Source organism: Ptychodera flava (assembly GCF_041260155.1).
Source record: "Ptychodera flava strain L36383 chromosome 3 unlocalized genomic scaffold, AS_Pfla_20210202 Scaffold_26__1_contigs__length_13983176_pilon, whole genome shotgun sequence".
NCBI classification, from domain to species: Eukaryota; Metazoa; Hemichordata; class Enteropneusta; family Ptychoderidae; genus Ptychodera; species Ptychodera flava.
The window spans coordinates 6,777,856-6,796,905 of record NW_027248280.1 but is presented as its reverse complement, the minus strand read 5'-3'; the positions used below and the strand labels follow the sequence as shown (position 1 = coordinate 6,796,905).

The 19,050-nt window shown below is 38.7% G+C and overlaps 2 protein-coding genes across 4 annotated transcripts; both read right to left on the bottom strand.

Moving 5' to 3' along the window:
• Positions 1–6,652: 6,652 nt before the first annotated feature.
• LOC139126075 (uncharacterized) lies at positions 6,653–8,728 on the bottom strand. The gene is made up of 3 exons (XM_070692133.1): positions 8,676–8,728; positions 8,112–8,171; positions 6,653–7,791 (listed from the first exon to the last, which is right to left on the bottom strand). The coding sequence occupies exons 1-3, from the start codon at positions 8,703–8,705 to the stop codon at positions 7,570–7,572; spliced, it is 312 nt and encodes a 103-aa protein (XP_070548234.1). The 5' UTR covers positions 8,706–8,728; the 3' UTR covers positions 6,653–7,569.
• Positions 8,676–17,194, bottom strand: LOC139126074 (guanylate-binding protein 2-like). Of its 3 annotated transcripts, XM_070692130.1 has the most exons (10): positions 15,842–16,220; positions 15,176–15,296; positions 13,525–13,598; positions 12,805–13,080; positions 12,360–12,567; positions 11,469–11,658; positions 10,817–11,096; positions 9,836–10,134; positions 9,095–9,366; positions 8,676–8,795 (listed from the first exon to the last, which is right to left on the bottom strand). In XM_070692130.1, the coding sequence occupies exons 3-10, from the start codon at positions 13,550–13,552 to the stop codon at positions 8,726–8,728; spliced, it is 1,623 nt and encodes a 540-aa protein (XP_070548231.1). In that variant the 5' UTR covers positions 13,553–13,598; positions 15,176–15,296; positions 15,842–16,220; the 3' UTR covers positions 8,676–8,725. The 3 variants fall into 3 exon arrangements, with proteins under 3 accessions (XP_070548231.1, XP_070548233.1, XP_070548232.1); XM_070692132.1 differs by lacking the exons at positions 13,525–13,598; positions 15,176–15,296; positions 15,842–16,220 and adding exons at positions 16,249–16,331; positions 16,910–17,194; XM_070692131.1 differs by lacking the exons at positions 13,525–13,598; positions 15,176–15,296; positions 15,842–16,220 and adding an exon at positions 16,249–16,859.
• Positions 17,195–19,050: the final 1,856 nt, after the last annotated feature.

Below are 19,050 nucleotides of genomic sequence, written 5' to 3'. Positions count from 1 at the left end.
CCAATTTTACTCGAGTTTAATTAGTCATGGCTTCTAAACAGATTAATTACCATGGTGGGAAACATTGATATTAACTTCCATAATCTCAAAACACTAACTGAGGTTGTGAATGTTTATCCCTCATACGCCAATTAATTAATTTTCAGTGCATGCCGTATCACACAAAGCCCCTGTTGAAAAAAAAGAAGCCCTGGAGACTTCAAAATAACCTTCACTACAAATCGTTATCCGAAACGATCTCTTTCACTCTCATCATGTACACTACAGCTTGAACACACAGACTTTGGAATAGTGTAGTATAACATTTCTAGTAAAATATCTTTTTTACAAATGAGACGTAAAGTAAACATGAATATTAACAGACGTGGCCAGTTGTCTCTCTTGGCTGCCATAGCGACATCTTGTCACGTCGAAATCCGTGTGGGGAAAAGCTGTCATGCTGATAAATGAAAAGCAGTGAAATGACCACATGAACAAGAGATGGAATTAGACGTCTTCATATCAAGCTCAGTATCATTTTGACTAATGATTCATGAAACTGCACACCACATGCCTCCAACCTCGTGATATGAGGGACCGTGTCACCAGGGATTTGTAATCTGTCCCGATGATGTTATCTAAGATGAATTCGAACTGTTGTTTCAATCATTTAGATTTCATTCATGAAATTTTTCGGTCACACTTGAAGCAAGAACAATTTTGATGGTGAGAAATATCACGGTGGTTGTATTATGATTTTATTCTTCCTAGTCAAAATTATTTATAAACTTATTCAAATTTGCGTAGATAGGCTATGTTTAGTATATTTCGATGATTATATCACATAATATGATACTACACTTTTGCAAGTTCAATTGAATCTAAAATAATATAAATTGTCGGAAGCAAATAGTGAATAATGTTAAATAACATAAATGTTGAAAAACTACTTTATAACAGTCTGACACAATGTCACGATAATAATTATGTCAATTAATATCTGACAGAGCAAATTATGACACATACTTCTGCTGAAATTACCAATTTTCTGTGTGCTTACAGCATTACGTTAATGCGCTAAATCGAAATAAGTGTAAGAGGGAAAACGCTGATATTACTAAGTAGAGACGGAACCCACTCGGATTCAAAAGTATAGTACTATCTATCAGCTTCAAAGCTTAAAAATGCCGTTTTCAGAACCTTGTACTCGCCCGAGTTGTAGATATACTCATTTTAATGTGTGTATTTGAATGTTGTTATCTGCACATATTGTCATGAACCGACCGACACCTGAACTTATACTGCATAGATAAATTAATTTCGATATTTAAATTCAGTAGATTTTCGATCAGGTTCGAACTCACAACGTATAGCGCCCAGTCACCTAGCGAAGACATCACAGTCAAAACCGCTCGACCAAGTCGTGGCCGCTGGAGGACACGCCTGAGCCTGTGTGTCTACTGTCTTCGTTTCCATGGGAAACTATGCGACACGAATATATTCAAGTCATATCGCCAGCACATGCCCTTTAAAATTACTGATGGATCATCTAGCACGTAAAATAACTAGTGTGACATCCCTTCTGAATTACACAGCTTAATTTTGAGACATTCTCGTACAAATTACCAACTCGGAACTCGACATTTCTTGCTATACTGGAAGCCCCGGATATGGAATATATGGAATATTTATGGAATATTTGTAGACAAGGAACTTCGCTGTTGGCCAGCCGCACGCTACCAATTGACAACACAAACAATACAACACGCAAAATACAACAGGCGAAATTTTGCGCGCTGGCTGCTCTGATGCAAGTTTTCAGAAATATTCCAGCATCAGGTTGCATAAAGAGCGTGTCTCTGCCATAAATCATGATAAATATCAAACGGGCGTCTGTAAAATTTCCCTCTTCATCACAGTGACGTAGCCTGATGAATTGGTAATCACAAGTTTGTATCGTTAGAATATGAATTGGATAATTTCTTTTTTCAGATTAACACGGGTATCTCGAAACGCATCCAGTTCACTCGTTTAAGCGCCACGTGTTGCCAAGCGAATTCCGTGTTTTTTATTTACACTTTCATTTTGATGGGAGCTTAATTGTTATCGGTTTTGCATTCCCCTTTCTTTATGTTGCTAATGTAACAGAAGCCAGTCAGTTTGTCATGTATTTACACGACAGCGTGACTCGCAAATAAGCGGATAAGTAACACCTGGAAACTCACATTGCACATATATTATTGACTTACAAGATAACAGTAGTAGCAGTGACTTTGCCACCTCCCTTCGGGTCTTCCCCAATAATAGCAGGGCATTTTCCGAGGCCAATTGACAGATGGGTGGTTTTGTGTATCGCTAGCTGTTCTGTCAACCATATTCAATTTTGCTATGATTCCTATATAGCACTAACTTTTTATATAAGTTGAGCGGCTGTCCGTCATGCAGTGTTTGTCTCAAAGGCCGTGCAACCTTTCTCTTATACAAGTGATAAAGTTTGGCATATACATGTAAACGGTGTCCTTTTCGGCCATAACTGTCTCAAGCGTGCGTGTCCTTGGTATTAGCTGCCTAACACAGCTGACTTTTCAGTGATCTTCGCAAGCATGTGTTCGTTAGAGTAAATGTCATGAGTGTATGATCATGAAGATATTTTCAGCATGATAACACAGCTCTTCCTGGCGGGGCAAACATAACTCAATGAAAGTAGGAACACTTTGCTTCATCCTGTCATTCTTATACCGTTTCTGAATTATTGAGATCTCAGAGGAAACCGTAGACGCTAAGATTCAAAATAGAGGCTAGTAACCTAACTGAAATTCTCCGAAAGTCAATCATGGGCTTTAAGACATCCACCTTATTGCAATCAACCCGTCAAGAGCTGCTGATTATCGCTGGTGCTATCGGTATCACACCCACATATGGTTGGGGGCGTGCCGTCACCTTGGTGTTTATTTTAGAATCGGCCCGGCAACTGTGTATAGGTATAGCGGCTGAAGGTCACGATGCAAAACTAAGAATATTAAAGCAATGGGACGCTGTCATGAAAATCAGATGTTTTCACATCAAGCTTCGGAAAGGGAAACCAGCCTACGACTACCAGAGCTTTCATAATGTAAATGACATTTCATAAATCAAAACTACTGACATAATCAAAATATGGGCAATCTGTCCTTGTGGATTTCCACTGTATTCGACCGGAGTTTGTTGGAAAAGACGGTATCGTAGGTAAATTGTAATCAGCTTATCAACTATCGGTCTAGAAAAAGGCACCCAATACTTGTTTACCGTGATTTATCAATGAGGCGGTGACTTTCAAATATGTCGTAATAATCAAGCAAATCGTTTGTTTTGTACATGCAATGTGTCCGTCTGAAACACTGAGTTGTGGAACAGAATTGACACCCACTCTATAAATTTAATCATTTAGTCTACGTGCACGGTCTACTGCGCATAATTTTCAGTTGTTACTCGATCATGAACTATTTTCTAATAGATGTATGGAAATTATAGCTCATCATCACAATGTTTGATACTCTTCATATCTGGCACATATTCAAAAATAACCTTGTCGTTGTGAAGAAGTGGCATCCTACATGAAGCAACTTGTAAATTGTCATGCCATACCTGACAGTTATTTTCCGGCGATTGAACGACGAAGCATACCAACCATACATCCGGTGACGCCTGGTTTATTGAGCTAAGTTGTATATCATTTAATCCGCACCTTATGAAAAGGGGTTGTTAAGGTCACACCCTATGGTCACTCGGCGTCAACTGTGCTATGTTGGTAGAATGAGGTGGCTGGTATCCAGGTGCGTTTAAAATCCTGCCAAGCGTGTCCTTTGTTAGATCAGAGTTCAGAGGAGGTCACATACTCATGACTTGTAAACCAAAATTTATAGCCATTTGGTTAGCATTTAACAAGACATATATGTTTTAGAGCATTTAAGAGGCGCCTTTTGTTGTGTCCAACATGCCGTACGAATTCTCAACACGCTGTGTGCATCGAACTCTGAAATATTTTGTCGGAATGTAAACACTGGAAATGCGAATGCCATTCATTAAACATAGCCTAGGTCACCATGTTGGAATTATACCACCTGTCACGATAGGCAGCTCTGCGTGTATGAAAGCTTACCTTCTATTTTTGCCCATATTAATTGTTTTTAAGCCATTGTACTTGTATTTATCGCTTGAATCCATCGCCAGCTATTCTATGTTTACTCCAATTGTTTCGGTATTCAATGATTTCGATTTAAAACTCTGAAAATAATAGAGCTATTCACGGAGTAGGGTCGAGTATTGACAGTACTTAGATCTCGTTTGCGGGCGAATGTCATACTTTATAATTACAGAGGAGGAGTCTAGAGATAAGAGTAGATAACGAATCTTATCTCGGTTGATGAAGAACTTGAACTGACAAAGTGTCACCACGTGTGGTGGTTTCATTGTTGTTGTAAGATCATTTCTATAAACTGTCGAGCATAATTCAAATGGGATCGTACAGTTGACACCACTCTGGTGGCAATGAACGTATTCAATCTACGTCTCACTGTCGTTTTCTATTCAGCAGATGCGCTCCAAACGTTTACAGTCGTTTTAACACGTGGTGGTATTCCTCGGAGTGCGCAAGAAACAACAAGAAACTGTACTGTAGTATTTGGAAACTGGAATAGCAGCCCTGTGTTATACATAAACAAACAAAGCCTAGATACGAAATACAACATGTTTGCTTAACTTGATGTACAACATTAATGAATAAATACCACTCATTCAATAACTAAGGTTCGGAATGTAAAGGTACCAGTTATTAGAAGACAGAATGGCGTTAATGCGGTGTGAAAATTTTTAGATTATGGATTGATTGTTAAACACGCCACGTTACCTTGAATGCTATTTTCCTTTTTTAACTTCAGAAACCTACTTTATGTTGATGATCGACACCATCAACGTGGAGGGCGTTTGTATTTTGATAGTTGACAATACGTATTGAAAGCTGATGATGAACAAAACAGTGGACATTTTACCAATGTAACATACGTCAAATATTAGTCTAGAGTAACTTTATTCGACTGGTAGTTTTGTGAGCAGGTCAACGTGCACTGAAGAGGTGTACAATTATCTGGTACACATTATCTGTACACGTTATTTATTGAACAGATTATAGAGCACAATAACTGCAATGATCGGAGCTTGAATTTCAGCTGATGCACGTATTCTGTTTTGTAGTTTACTCAGGAAGAGTTCAAATAACACTGCATGACGAAAAAAAACCAGTTTATTTTCAAACAAACGTTTGTACAATAATTATTTCAAATTGATTGAGATAGAGAAGACATCATGCGGTTTCTGGTTTTCAAGGACAAGGATGCAAAGACGAATGTTCACCTTTATAACTGCCGGTATCGAGGGCAGGTAAGTCTATGACCGTTTGTATCTCCGAAGCGACTGAGGACGGAGACAGCCAGAAATATGATGTCTACATTATCCGCCTATTTTCAGGCAATTCAGTCCGATCCTAGGCGTGGTAAATTTGACCTACCTAAAGTTATTGTGGTCCAGCTGTACCTCAGAAAGATATCCGAAGAGTAGGCCAAAGCGCATGTCACTGTCAAACCAGCCAAGCCTCTGTTTTGTGACAAAGTTGGTACGGGTACTTGATCACATCGATCATGGATCTACTTGTGGCGTTTTTATCGGCGACCCAAGCCTGTATGCACTGGATTTAGCTTTCTTAAAGATGTTATACCACAGGGGCTCATAAATGGCTATTTAAGTCAATATTACAGCGTTTTTCTTTCTTTTTCAATGTTACAAATAAACCAGCTGAAGAGCACAACACTTGTGTAGCTGTCTTTTGTGTAGCTTGTATTGGCATGTATAGTGCGTCCTCGTAAATGTGACCTTTAGTTCCGTGACCTCTAGCCATGCCTACTTCCTGCCCTGCCCTCGCTATGCTTACTGTACTGAAATATTAGTACAGTAAACACAGCGACGTCTGTACGCATGGCCAGTAGGCATGGCCAGAGGAATTGGCTAGAGGTCACGGAACTAAAGGTCGTATTTACATATGATCACATTCCCCATTGAGGGCGCACTATACATGCCAATACAAGCTACACAAAAGACAGCTACACAACTGTTGTGCTCTTCAGCTGTGGTTTATTGTAACATTTAAAAAGAAAGAATTACTCTGTAATATTGACTTAAATAGCCACTTATGAGCCCCTGTGGTTATACTACCTGGGGGATCGTGCAGGTGATCTTGGCCACCTGAGAACAAAAGAAATTCTCGTTTCCCGGACAATCCGGTTTTATATGTAATTATACTTTTGGCAAAATTCTACGAGGCCCCGCATCAAATAGTTTTGCTGTCAAGCGATGTTCCGACGCGCGGCTTTGTCTCGTCAACACTTTGGAACAATATAATTATACAATTGGCTTCAAAACGTAATATTGATCTGCACACGGGGTACTCTTTGACCTACAACACCGGCGGGAAATATAGAGAATAAGCCGTTGAGGAATGGGTAAAATTTGGAGAACGTCTTTTGAGTTTGACCAATTTTGACCCCTATCAGCCCACCCCAAGCTTGTTGATTCATTTCGCTCAGGTCACCTAAGTTCATATCCCGATTCCAACACTTAAGATCCACGAGCGGAGTGATAAGACTTTATATATTACATTATAAGTTTAATATCGTTGTAAATATTACCAAATATACAAGTCATGCATTCACATATACCAGGCGTACTGACACAAATCTAGTATATTTACATTCACTGGTGACTACTTATTATAACATATTATATTATATTGGTGAGTATATCAAGATCTTAACCGGTCTAATTCTCACCAATTGTACGCAAATGTAATTTGACATATTCGCACCACATTTGGGAAAGGTCTAGAAGTACTCATGACTACGATATATTTATCAACGAATCAAAATTCAATCCTAAAGGATTTTGTCAATGTACTCATACACTTATAATAACAAATACTATTTGTGGCCTGTAACTAATATGAACGTATCCTTGTGGTGCTATTCATCTACAAACACACTCTCGTTAATTCAAGATGACCTAAGATTATTGTGTAAATATGTCGGTCTTTCAATGGCAGTATATAAAAGTGATGCTTGAATACTTTAACATCAACAGGTTTTAAGAAGACATTACACAACTGCACACAAAGATGCATATGAATGTATCATCAAGAACTCCAATACCACGTCCGTGAGCTCGATTTTCGACACGCGCTTGAGGCTTGAAATGATAGGCACAATGCTCACTTTGAACAATTGATTAGAAGTAAGGTATTTCCTGACAAAAATCGAAATATTTCCTTATCTTATTGCCTTCCATCGAGCCTTGTAAAACCTTTGCTCGCAACCGATATGTATGTCTTTATCCATAACTGCAGCGTTGACATACTTGTTTTCAAAATGGAAGGTTGCTCGAGAGAATATTTCTACTAAGCCCTTTCGCTAAGATGGAGAACAAAATTAACAACACTGGACGAGGCTTTCGTTTGTCGTGCCTGATTGATAAGTCACGTTAAAATGATGTTAGCATGCGACAGCGCGTCTAGTGTGACAGCTTCATCATCTGTGTTTTCTTGTTCAGCAGTTCAATGGACGTTCGGTGTTCTTTCTCCAGTGCAGCATTTATGTTTTGCAGCTCCTTGGCCAATCCAGCATGAGTCGTAAACAGCATTTTGATTTGGGACGACACGGTGGCATGTCTCTCCTTGTTGTCAGCTGAGGACTGGGATTGCTGTCTGGCGACGTCGTCCTGCATTGCCTTCCGCTGAATTTGGAAATCAAAAGGAATGACGTGATTAAGTAGATAAAGAAGCATACACACATGGAAGAGCACATCCCTTGTGTGCAAATGTGCACTTCGACCCAGAAAGGTATTTACAAAATAGACGCCAGTGTCTGTTTACACCTAGTCTGACCGTGCCTCTGTGTTTACTTTGCAATGATCAAGACTTATATGCCCTAACCTAACTGTGATTGCCCTGAGGAACTCATTTCCCATATATTTAAATTCCCACCTTGTGTTCTACACTCTGTTTTAATGTTTTCACTGAATCATCGACTGCTAAACGTCAGTGGCGTACTTACGATGTTTTCCTCAACTTTGTGTTTCATTTCCAAGATCTGTCGTTTAAACTCTTCCTTTTTCTAAAAGCAAAAATTAAAAAAACCACTGAATCAAACAACAAATCAACACATTATGGCAGATGATTGATATTCTGCCTCGCTTATTGCAAGCGTCCAAAAACGCGTGGCAATTAATTCCTACAGCGTACCTGTTGTATGGAATACATGATGAATGAACTTTTTCACTGATTAAGCATTGTGCTTTCATTTTGCGCGTTAGTCCAGTGTCCCGAAAAAAATCTTCAAAAAGATTATTTCACAACTGCAAATATACGCCAGCTTTATCGCCCTGGTTTGTTACTAGAACAGGACACAGAACATGTGGTTCACAGTTGTTACTGTGCAGCATATTTTCAGCATGAAACTTGTCAAAAAAAATCCAGTAAAGGTGTCTATCTATGGTTTCATAGCATAATTTATTTCCTATCATATCTATATACATTGTGGACCATTGTTGTTTGGGAGGACAATTTTTTCGTTTTTGTCTTGTTGCTTGGTATTTCAAGACCTATGTCTAAACTGTACCTTCAACTCTTCTTTTTCCACGGTCAGCATATCAATTTTGGTACTTTTGTCTAGTTCCTTATTCTTGCCTTCGTTACTGCTTCTGCTTTTAGAAGCGGCTTTTGTAAACTTGATAATTTCCTGAAATACGAAGTCCCATCGTTATGAGGTACAATAGATAAGAAAAGATAATACATTATCATAATGTGATATGCCTACATACATTTTACCTTAAGTATACTCTATGGTCAATTTCAAGATGTAAGACACTGAGGCTATGTCTCGCGTTTTCTTAAATGTATGCTTGCCATGCATTCACCAGAGATAATTCATAACTTAAGATGGTTACTGATCATGACGTCAAAAGACAAGTTTCTTCAAAAGAGTGACATGTTTTGAATTTTACTGGTACACTGAATAATAATTGTCAACTCACACACCTCAGCCAGTAGTGTTTTATAGACGTGTAACATCTGTGGACCTCTCGCCTCTCTTTGTACAGTGTTTCCACCTTCTGGATAGCAGTATTCAAATCTGCAGACTGCTTCGGCGAGCCAAATGGGCTGATCAATGGACGCACATTTTCCTCGATCAATTCCTTCACCAGCTGTTTACAAAATGCGTCGGACTTCTTGTCATTAGACTCCAATATCACGTGCAGGTGCCCACTGATGCATGCATTGCTATCTTTGCTAAAATACGCAATCCGTTCCTTATAACAATAACAGACGAAAAAACATGATAAATTATAAAACAAGGTGACGAACCCGCATTAAGAAATGTTAACAGAGAATGTAAAACTTTGCTTTTAAAGGGGATAGAGTCGACAGGCATGCAAACCAGAACAGAGTGAAGTAGATGTATACAGGCATAGATATGAATATAAAGAGAGAGAAAGAAAATGATTATAATTTAAACTCAGAATGTAGGTAAAACAAGTTTCGAGAATGAACCAAACATACTGACAATGGGGAGGGAAATGGGAACACTGTGTGAAAGGTAGAAAAATAGTATGAGTTAAATACAATTTTCAGATACATCGAAGGCTGGCAACAACAAATATAATTGCGATAATTTCAAATATGCTTCAATGAACAAAACGTTTTTCAGTATAATTGAAGCATCACATTTAAATGTTGTGTTACAAAAACAGATCGAAAAACAATGGTGTAAGGACATACCTCAAGATGCTGTGTGTGTCTGTGCAGAAGTTCGGCATCGTTGATGTACTTTGTGTTGTCTCTGAATACTTTCATCGCTTTGAAGTGACAGCTGCGATGTTTGTTCAGGACTTCGTGGTTGGGGCATGGAAGAGCTGATTTGGCGAAAACTGTCCATGGCACTACGATATTCCACGAATGCCAATTCTTTGCTTCATTCAACAAAGCTTCCATCACTTTGTTTACAGCGGAGTGTATGAATAGTTCATCACTGTTGATGGCTAACTCTGAGACGTATTGCTTGACAAGCTCGGCAAACTCTGTGAAGAGGAATAAATGCAGATTGGCTTTTGATGTAGGATTTTTGAATAAATGTACCTCTGGTATGAACCTTTCTTTGCATTACCAACACAAGATATGCTTTTCGCATAAGGATTACCTGTATTCATTGTAAAAACGCACACATGTAAAATGATCGTCATAATTAAAATTTAATCAGCCTTTTCACAAGCCGTCAATTTTACGTGTTCACAAGAACATATTTGATTGTTTGCGTAAGGGACTGCATTAAGAACAAACGTAATCACGTAAAGATTAAACTGTAATTAGATCTCCACGAGTTAACTTTCACACTTTCTCACTGTATGCCACCCTGCGGAGTGGAATACGAGTAAATGCCCTGTACTCATCGTTTGTCGGATTATCTTTTATCTTTATTTGCTATTCAATCATCTTTCAAAAATTTAAACTTAAAGCTAGTCTATTTCAGCAATCTGTAACATTCGAAAGGAATTCGGTTCTCGCCTCCGCCGTCTGCCTTATATTTTGCATCGTTTAGTTGTGGAGGATGGGAAAACAAGTGAAAGGAGGTTCGTTTGCTATGAGCGTGGTCCGATTATCAACGGTCCGTAGTAGACAGTAATTTATTCTGCTCGTATAGCAACATGGAAACTGTCTCAGACTGTTAGAGATTTAGACAAGGTATATATTTATAGCTCTTACGTTTGCCGTGGATATTTCCGACGTAGGGCCAGGCTTTCTTTGGTTTCATAAGTGATCCACACCTGGAGACGAAATCGTCTATACCATCAAGAAATATTTGGCTTAAGCGATTGCGATTTACTCCTTTATTCATCACGGACATCACTTTGGGATCACTCGATGGCATGGTAAGTTTCATTGCGTCAAACACCGGAAATGATGTCAACAGAACTCTGCGAAGACGATTACTTTCCTTAATTTTCTCATCGGATCTGTAATCTTCTTTCTCTATTTTTAGCACCTATAAATTGAGTGAGAATAACCTTCTATCAGAACACACGCAATTTTAGTGACATGCCTTTGTTACTGTTTAGGTCTTTAATCTATGTCAATGCCTGTCATCATTAGTTGACCAATCACACAGGAAACTTAGTTACTTACTAAATACCCAATAATTAATTAATCGATGAAGATCAATAATTTCTATAGTCAGCATTGGCCATACTAGTGGCGGTTGTAAAGTGCACGTGACCGTTTTGAAGACAAGTTACCAGAAAACACATTTCGTAGCATATTCAAACACGATCCTGACACAGACCTTGATGGTAAGCGTGAATGTACAACGTGGTTTAAAGGTCTGTTAGAGTACATATATTTTTCAAGTATCACTAACCTCTTGAAGGATGTACTCTTTCGCCCCAACCACTTCCTCCTTTCCATTTCTCGTGATTACAAATTCCAATGTGACATCACGTATCAACCACATGAAGTTAGGGAAGAAGTTGATGAAGTCTGTAGCAAGCGATTTATTGCCACCTCCTTCTTTGTTTCCCTGAAGGACTTTATCAAGTGTTCCCACTAAGCTGTATAAGCAAGTAGAAAGATTTAGTTAATCTCTGCAAACGATGAAGAGATCGATCAAGGCAAATACCTTTGATTTTTGTAAGAAGTTCAGGGACATAAATTGCATCTCGTAAATGGCGAACTTTAATAATTTAAGTTTACGTAACAGATAACACTGGGCAATGTTCAGAACGAAAGCTACAGGGGTTACTGTGAAGGGCCGTTCGTATTCCTTGACGCCCTATCACTATGTTCTTTCGCAACTCTGGTCAATGTGGGCCAACATTGTGAGCCTTTTGTTCAACGTCGATACAAAAGAGCGAAAGATTTTCACATGCGTGACTATGGTATATGTCAGAAATGATAGACCACAATTACCTTTGGCATCACCGAAATCCAAAACTTCTTATTCATCTCACAGGTTCTACCTCAGACAAGTACATGCCAAACAATATTTGCAGAAAACATTCACTATCGTCAATATTGCACACTAGTTTGCTATTAAGCCTCTGCGAACAAGTTGAACCTAAGGAGAAGTGATTGCACAGCAGACAAGCGATGAAAACATAGCACAGAAGTAAAGGCTTTCTGTGAATTTAACAATACCCGACAGAATGTCTTGAGAGGCTAAACTGACTGCAAAATGCTGCAATAAATACATGCTGTACATTGTTTTTGCAATCAATTCTTTTCGTGGTCTATATTTTCGAAACTAAATTACCTTAACTGCTTGATGTCCTCGGCTGACATAACTCCTCTGCAGTTGTAAACCAAAAGGGAAGACAGCAGACACATCAACGCAAAGAGTTGCATATCATCTTTCTTGTACGCATCGTAGGCACCGAGGCCTTCAGTGTCCAGAACAATCACAGTCACTTCTGTTCCATTTTCTAGAGTCCTCTTGAACACCTCAGTGCACATCCATATGCCTGGTGATTTTTTGAAAAGGCAAATCAGAAAGTATAATGCAGATAAGACAGAAAGCTTCCAAACACCATCCGTAGGGTCATTTCTTCACATTAATCACGGCAATCTTTTGTCTCTATCAAACTTAACTAACGCATTTTGGTGCAGAAAACCTGTTACCTCAGATCTGTTTACAAACAAAATGCCTCATATAAAACACAAACACAATCTTCCTATGTGTAAAATACACTTCCACTTACCCATTGTAGATGCTTTCATTTTATTGGACGTTGTAAACACACAGTCAATCGGTCTGGGTTCGATCAGTTGACTGGCTATGTATGATTTCCCTGTCCTAGCCGGTCCTGTGACAGCTATTGGACAGATTGGGCCATCGATGGATCGTAAGATTTCCAGCGCATCTTCACACACGACCAGTTTACCGCGAGTCGAACCTCCTTTGACGAGAACACCATTGTCTCTGTCCCATTTAAAGTTGTCAGGATAGCAGAGTGGTATGCTCTGTGCCATTTTACCTGTTATGATATAAAAGAATATATAAAACAATGACCATTAGATTCCTATAGCAACGACTCCTAGCAATAGTATATCAAAATAAACAAATAGTTCTGAGAAGAATACATGGCAAATTTACCGATTTCATTCTTGTGCGCCGTATTGTCTACAGTTGTGAACCAATTACATATAAACCTCTCAGACTCCTGTAAATGCCTCGATGATGAGGATTAAATGTATGTCCTTACTGTTTGTCTGCTTCCAAAATCATGCCAATGTTCGCTCACTGTCTAAACGGGCGTTGTTTTATCGCAATGATTATAATTTGTTGGAAACTTATATGTACAAGTATCAATACTGAGCGACGAATCAAAATATTTAACACCCTAACATCTCCGAAAGCAGCAATATAAAAAATGATAAAATGCATGGCATGGCTTTACAATATAAATAATTACACCTACTTGGTTTGCTCATCTCGGCTCTTGGCATTGTTGTAACGCACTCTCCTAGTCGATGCAACTTACAATTACTAGCCCTGCAATGAAGATAAATTTGCGATAAATTTTACACTGAGATATCAGGTGTCAACTGAAAATTTGCCAGTGTTTCAGAATACGCAGTTTACGTCCACGAAATGACATAATAGTTTTTTTCTGACTTCATGCCTATGTTATCTTAATGTCAATATCACTGACAATATGCATCGAATTAAGTGTGTCCGTTCTGCGCTAAATTAGCAAAATGTTGAAACATTCAAAAAGACAGTTTAATGCGCAAATTACTAATTATTTGACGTAAACAACGATATGATAAATCGTTACGTTTACTCATACGCTGTGAGCAATTTATCTGCAAGGTTCATAAAATGTTGTGTGGTCACAATTGATATACAGCTTCATTTTATAAGGATTAAAGATGCAAATTTTCAAATAGCTGGTACGAAACTGTTAAATGTTAACTTATCAAGGGTCACGTGATTGAATTTTAGTATATATACCAAAGTGTAAGTGCCTTTGATGAGCATATGAGCAATATCAGTAACAATGAACGGCTTAGTAATCAAAATATATGCGAGATGACTATTTTTAGCAACATTGATCGTATATATTGCAATCATTCTGAGAATATCGTATTCTAGACGATTAAAACGCGTGTTAGGTTGAGAGAGATAGGAACAAAAACAGGTACTATTTCGTCATCAGTAATCAAATTCAATCAGAATGTATGTAACAGATTTGTATCCAAGCCTATAAGCATTTCCGTAGATATCATACCAACAGACAGGCACACCGACATCCGTACAACAATAAATCTCGTGCGTGAAAAGTCTAGTGAAAATGGGCATTCAAAATTAACAAGGTGTACGCTCTGACATTTGACCAGAAAGGTATTTGACTGTAAAAAATAATGAAGCCTGTATGGAAACGGACACCGTTGTCAATAGAATAGCAACCTTTAGCTGTTCACATCATCAACATTTTTGAGGTTACCATTTCACTTTGTCATCTCAGGAGAAAATTGATATCTTCACTTTAAGGATCATTTAAAGCATTGATGAAGTTGATAATAAATGACTATTTGCTGAGAACTATACGGACAGCATTCTGAAGATCCACAGCAAGTGAGAACGTTAGCACGATATGAGTCAGTCGTTCCAGCGTTTCGTAATTTCAAAGCTTCAAAATTAATTGTACGTTTTCTCTCTCTATATTGCGTAGGGCTCTGCCTACCTGTGTCGACTGATATATGTTAGTATAATAGGAGTTAGTCAAACAGGCAGAGACATGTGCAACCCGCCCTCCGCGGCCCAGCTATCGAAAAAAGACGAGCACGTGATCAGTCACATGTCACAGTTCATTACCATTTTGGCTTGCTTGTGGCGTTTTCTATATATATAGTTCAGGCTCATGCTGTGATCAGTTACTGCAGTTATCTTGTTACATTTATAAGTACAGTCGACGACTTTAAGTCGACCTTGTATAGCGTTACTATACTGGTTATGTATTGTTGTTATTGATTCGGGTTCGCAAATCGAATAAAAGATGATTTGCATATGTCTCTGCCTGTTTGACTGATTCCTATCGTGCGCTTGGCGTTTGGCTGCTCATTTACCTGTACCAAATTTTTTGTGGAGTACCGTTGTCGGATAGGTGCCACAGTTCATGAACTTTGAAAGTTTGGCCGGTAACGTGGCAGGTAGGATTAACCAAGAAGTCTTCTGAGAAGCTGGTCACTAGACAGCCGAACAAATATACAGCGTTGCAGTAAATTACTCAACCTTCTTTTGACATGCAGCAGCTAGAAGGGAAAATCTGCCGTGACATTATCCTAATTTTAACCGGTAAACTATGACTTTTGAGACGCCGTATCCCTCCGAATGAGCCCGCGTCCAGACGATGGTTTCGCCTCATGCACTTTTCGCCTCATGAATACGTAATGGTTTGCGATGTAAGAATGTACCATGAGCTATTTCAGATTATCAGAATTACTAAGGCGTCTTGAAATGCATTCCGCCCATACTTTCCAGGAAGCGCCACAAACTAGTGCCAAGCGTATTGCGGTTTTGTATTATCACTTTCATTTGATTCGCATTTTATCATTTATACGCATTGGTACTGTCGTAAGTTTTTGGCGTTCAAGGCTGCCAGTTTGTCATAAAATGCATTCTATCAGACGATTCGTAAAGAATACTATAAATAACAATTCTATCATTTATATTTTACTCGAGAAGCTTTGAACAATTAACAAACAAGATTTGAAGGTCAGGCTGTTGCCTACCTTATCGGATCTTGCTCGACTGGCAGGAAGATGTATGGAGCTGGTCATCGGGGGATTTTCTTTTTGTTGTGAGGCCAAGTTCACGTACAATCTTCACACAACTTTTAGATAAATATTATTTTTCACTTGAATCGAATGGATGTCCGCCGTGCAATGCTACCTGTAGCTCATTTAAAAACCACACATCTCTATTTAGAGAGTGGCATACATGTTTGATGCTGATTTTGCATGCCAGTGCTGTACCCATGCCCATTATATTTTGTGTCTGTCTGCTAAACGTTTTGAAAAAACTATCTAACTGACTATAATGTATCTCTGTGGTACCTGAAAGCACACGATTACCTGCATGTAGAGACTCAGACATCGCAGATAAATCAACCAGAGAGTTTGGATGTATTGATACTTACACGGTCAAAGTATGGTGAATTGCTAAACTCGTCGTCCTCAGCTATTCAAAGGAGACAGCGAATGTACGAGTGCTGACTAGCAACTGAAACACGACTCGTTTAGAAATCGGAGAGAGACGAAAATGGTGATGAGGCCACAATAGGTGAATGCCAATCTTTGTAATGTATACCGACACAGGGGTAAATCAATGTTATGAATACCCAACCTCTGATGTGCATCGAACCGGTCACAGCCACGTAGTGTTTTATTTTGCTTTAATGTGTTTGCGCTGACTGCAAAGAAAATGGCTCGACACGGTGTTTAATCACATTTTTGGATACCGTTTGTTCTCCTTGATACTACACAAAATTGTCAGGTGTATAGAGCAAATAACTCTTAGCGATAATATGCATGGGCGGGTTTTCGTTAGCATGGAAATCGACAAATTAACATTTCTATGAAACATGCGTGTAATATCAATCGCGTGCATCAAGATATTTACAGCATGTCTATTACACTAACCCAAGGTGGCGGGGCAAATGTGTCTCGTTGAAAGCGAGAACACTTTGCTTCATCCGGTCTGTCGGTTTACCATTTCTTATAAGAATGAAGATTAATTAAAAGGATGAATCCTGTCAAAGAGACTCAGCCTTGAAGAATACAATATAGAGGTTATCTTACCGAAACTCTCCCAAGTTCAAAATCTGCTCAGACCAAACACATCCACGCAATTGTTTTCAACCTAACAAAGCCGTCGATTATCGCAAAAGATATCGACGTCATCGCTACACTGGGTCAGAGGGCGTGTCATCTGCCTTAAGTTTATGTTTGAGAATTTACATGGCGACAGTATTCAGATGAACTGACTGAAGGTCGATGTAGTACTTGGAAAACGGAATTCAAAGCAACGGCATCTTACTTTCACAAAAATATCTGAGACAGATTGTGATGTCAGGTCTACCATTAGAAAATAGCAAGATGCAGCTAATGTTCTTTTTAGCTGTCCTGTGTTACTAACGACTTCATCTGCGACCAGACGGCGTATGTAATGAAACTAGTACTCACATAATCACACCACGGTCAGGCAGTAACTCCATAATCACCATCTTAAAGAGTACTGTCTCTCGTTTATGGATGTCCCCATAATCAGCCGTTGCTTATTATAAAAGTGACTTTCACCAAGTGATTATCTATGGTGCATTGTAGTTATATTTTACTTGTTTTGTTTTCATCATTTGCAACAAATTGATCAATGAGTAATCATTGAAGGATATCATAAACTGTACCACCTGTGTTCATTATTACTCATTCCCAACGCATTTTCCAAATCGCTTTTGATGCTGACAGTGGAGTCCTAGATGAAACAATTTGTATTGGCACTTGTGTCAAGTCATAGAATGATTTTGGTGCTATGTATCAATCAGACGATAAAACGAAAGTGCACAAAGCCATACATCAGGGGAACTTTGATTTGTAGAACATATTTGCATCATAATAGAGAAGGAGGGTCCAAGGAGAACGGGTCGTCTCAGGTCACACAAGAATATGTGTCGGCTGCACCTGAGCAGATTTCACACGAATTCAATTAGTCATGCTTTCTAAACAGATTAATTACCATGGTGGTTGGCATTGATATAAACTTCCATAATCTCAAAATACTTACCGAGGTTATGAATGTTTGTACCCTTAATACCCAATTAAGATTTCTCTGTACACACTGTGACACAAGAATTCGTTTGAAAAACCAAGCTTTGGAAACTGCAGAATAATCTTCATACGAAACGTTATCCAGATCGATCGTTTTACACTCTTATAATCTGCACTACATCTTGAAAATACAAACTTTAGAATAACGTTGCTTAACAATTCTAGTAACATATTTTTTTACAAATGAAGTAAGAATCAGCAAAAAGTATGTTAAGGTTAGAGGGCGTGGCTTCACTAGACGTGGCAACTAGACGCGCATGTCACGGCAAAAGGTTGAATGAGCCACAGAGAAAACGAAAGTAAGGAGCTGCATTCATGAACAACAATCGGAAACAGTTCAAGCTATTGAATTAGAAAAAAATCTTGGTTTTGCAACAGCTTTGCACTGTGACTGACTATTTCTAAAATAACTATGCAGAGTCAACAAATGTGTACAATCCCTTCTGGTTGATGTTCCTCTGAGCAGCCTTGTTAGGGTGAAAAAAAAGGCAAGCAAGTCCAAGTCCAGCTTGTGTTTTAGTTTTTGATTTTATCAAGGACAAACTTTAGCCGACATATACACACTGAATATCATCAAACAATGCTCAGCGCATTCCAAGAATTTTTGTCGCTGCTTGTTAGTTAAATGTCCTGAAGAAACGTTTGGTACTGTGAACTAATTCAATATGACCATGATATGCATCGAGAGGACTTCTTGGCAACAAAACCAAAATACACAACCATACATCCGGTGACCCATGATTCGTAGAATTCATCAATTGTGTATTGAGCCTAACGACAGTGGTCATTGTAGGTTACACTGGAATGCATATTGGAGACAAATATGCGTGTACAGAGGTTATCACTCTTTATGCCCTGCGGAATTTAGAAAAAAACTATGGGTACTGTGTTCTATATTTTAAAAAAGACAACCAGAAAAATGAACCGTCGAGAATGCAAAAAGCCTTCACTTAGCATTGCAAAAGTCGGTCACGTTTAACTAGATAATGTCTTGAACATACAAAGTTTGGAAGACAGCAATATTGTCAATAAAATAACGCTGTACCAAACAACGCATGAGGTGCGCCCAGGAAAGGATTTTATGGTCAGAAGGTTGTGACCTGAATGTTGGTTGG

Bases quoted from the DNA above. Each gene is read 5' to 3' on its own strand.
- LOC139126075 (XM_070692133.1), bottom strand. From the start codon at position 8,705: ATGCTGACCGTGGAAAAAGAAGAGTTGAAG. The intron at 8,172-8,675 runs GTACAGTTTAGA...TTTTGCTTTTAG, and splicing joins TGGAAAAAGAAGAGTTGAAG to AAAAAGGAAGAGTTTAAACG. The intron at 7,792-8,111 runs GTAAGTACGCCA...TTCCAAATTCAG, and splicing joins ACAAAGTTGAGGAAAACATC to CGGAAGGCAATGCAGGACGA.
- LOC139126074 (XM_070692130.1), bottom strand. From the start codon at position 13,552: ATGCCAAGAGCCGAGATGAGCAAACCAA. The intron at 13,081-13,524 runs GTAGGTGTAATT...ATATCATAACAG, and splicing joins AGCCGAGATGAGCAAACCAA to GTAAAATGGCACAGAGCATA. The intron at 12,568-12,804 runs GTAAGTGGAAGT...AAAAATCACCAG, and splicing joins AATGAAAGCATCTACAATGG to GCATATGGATGTGCACTGAG.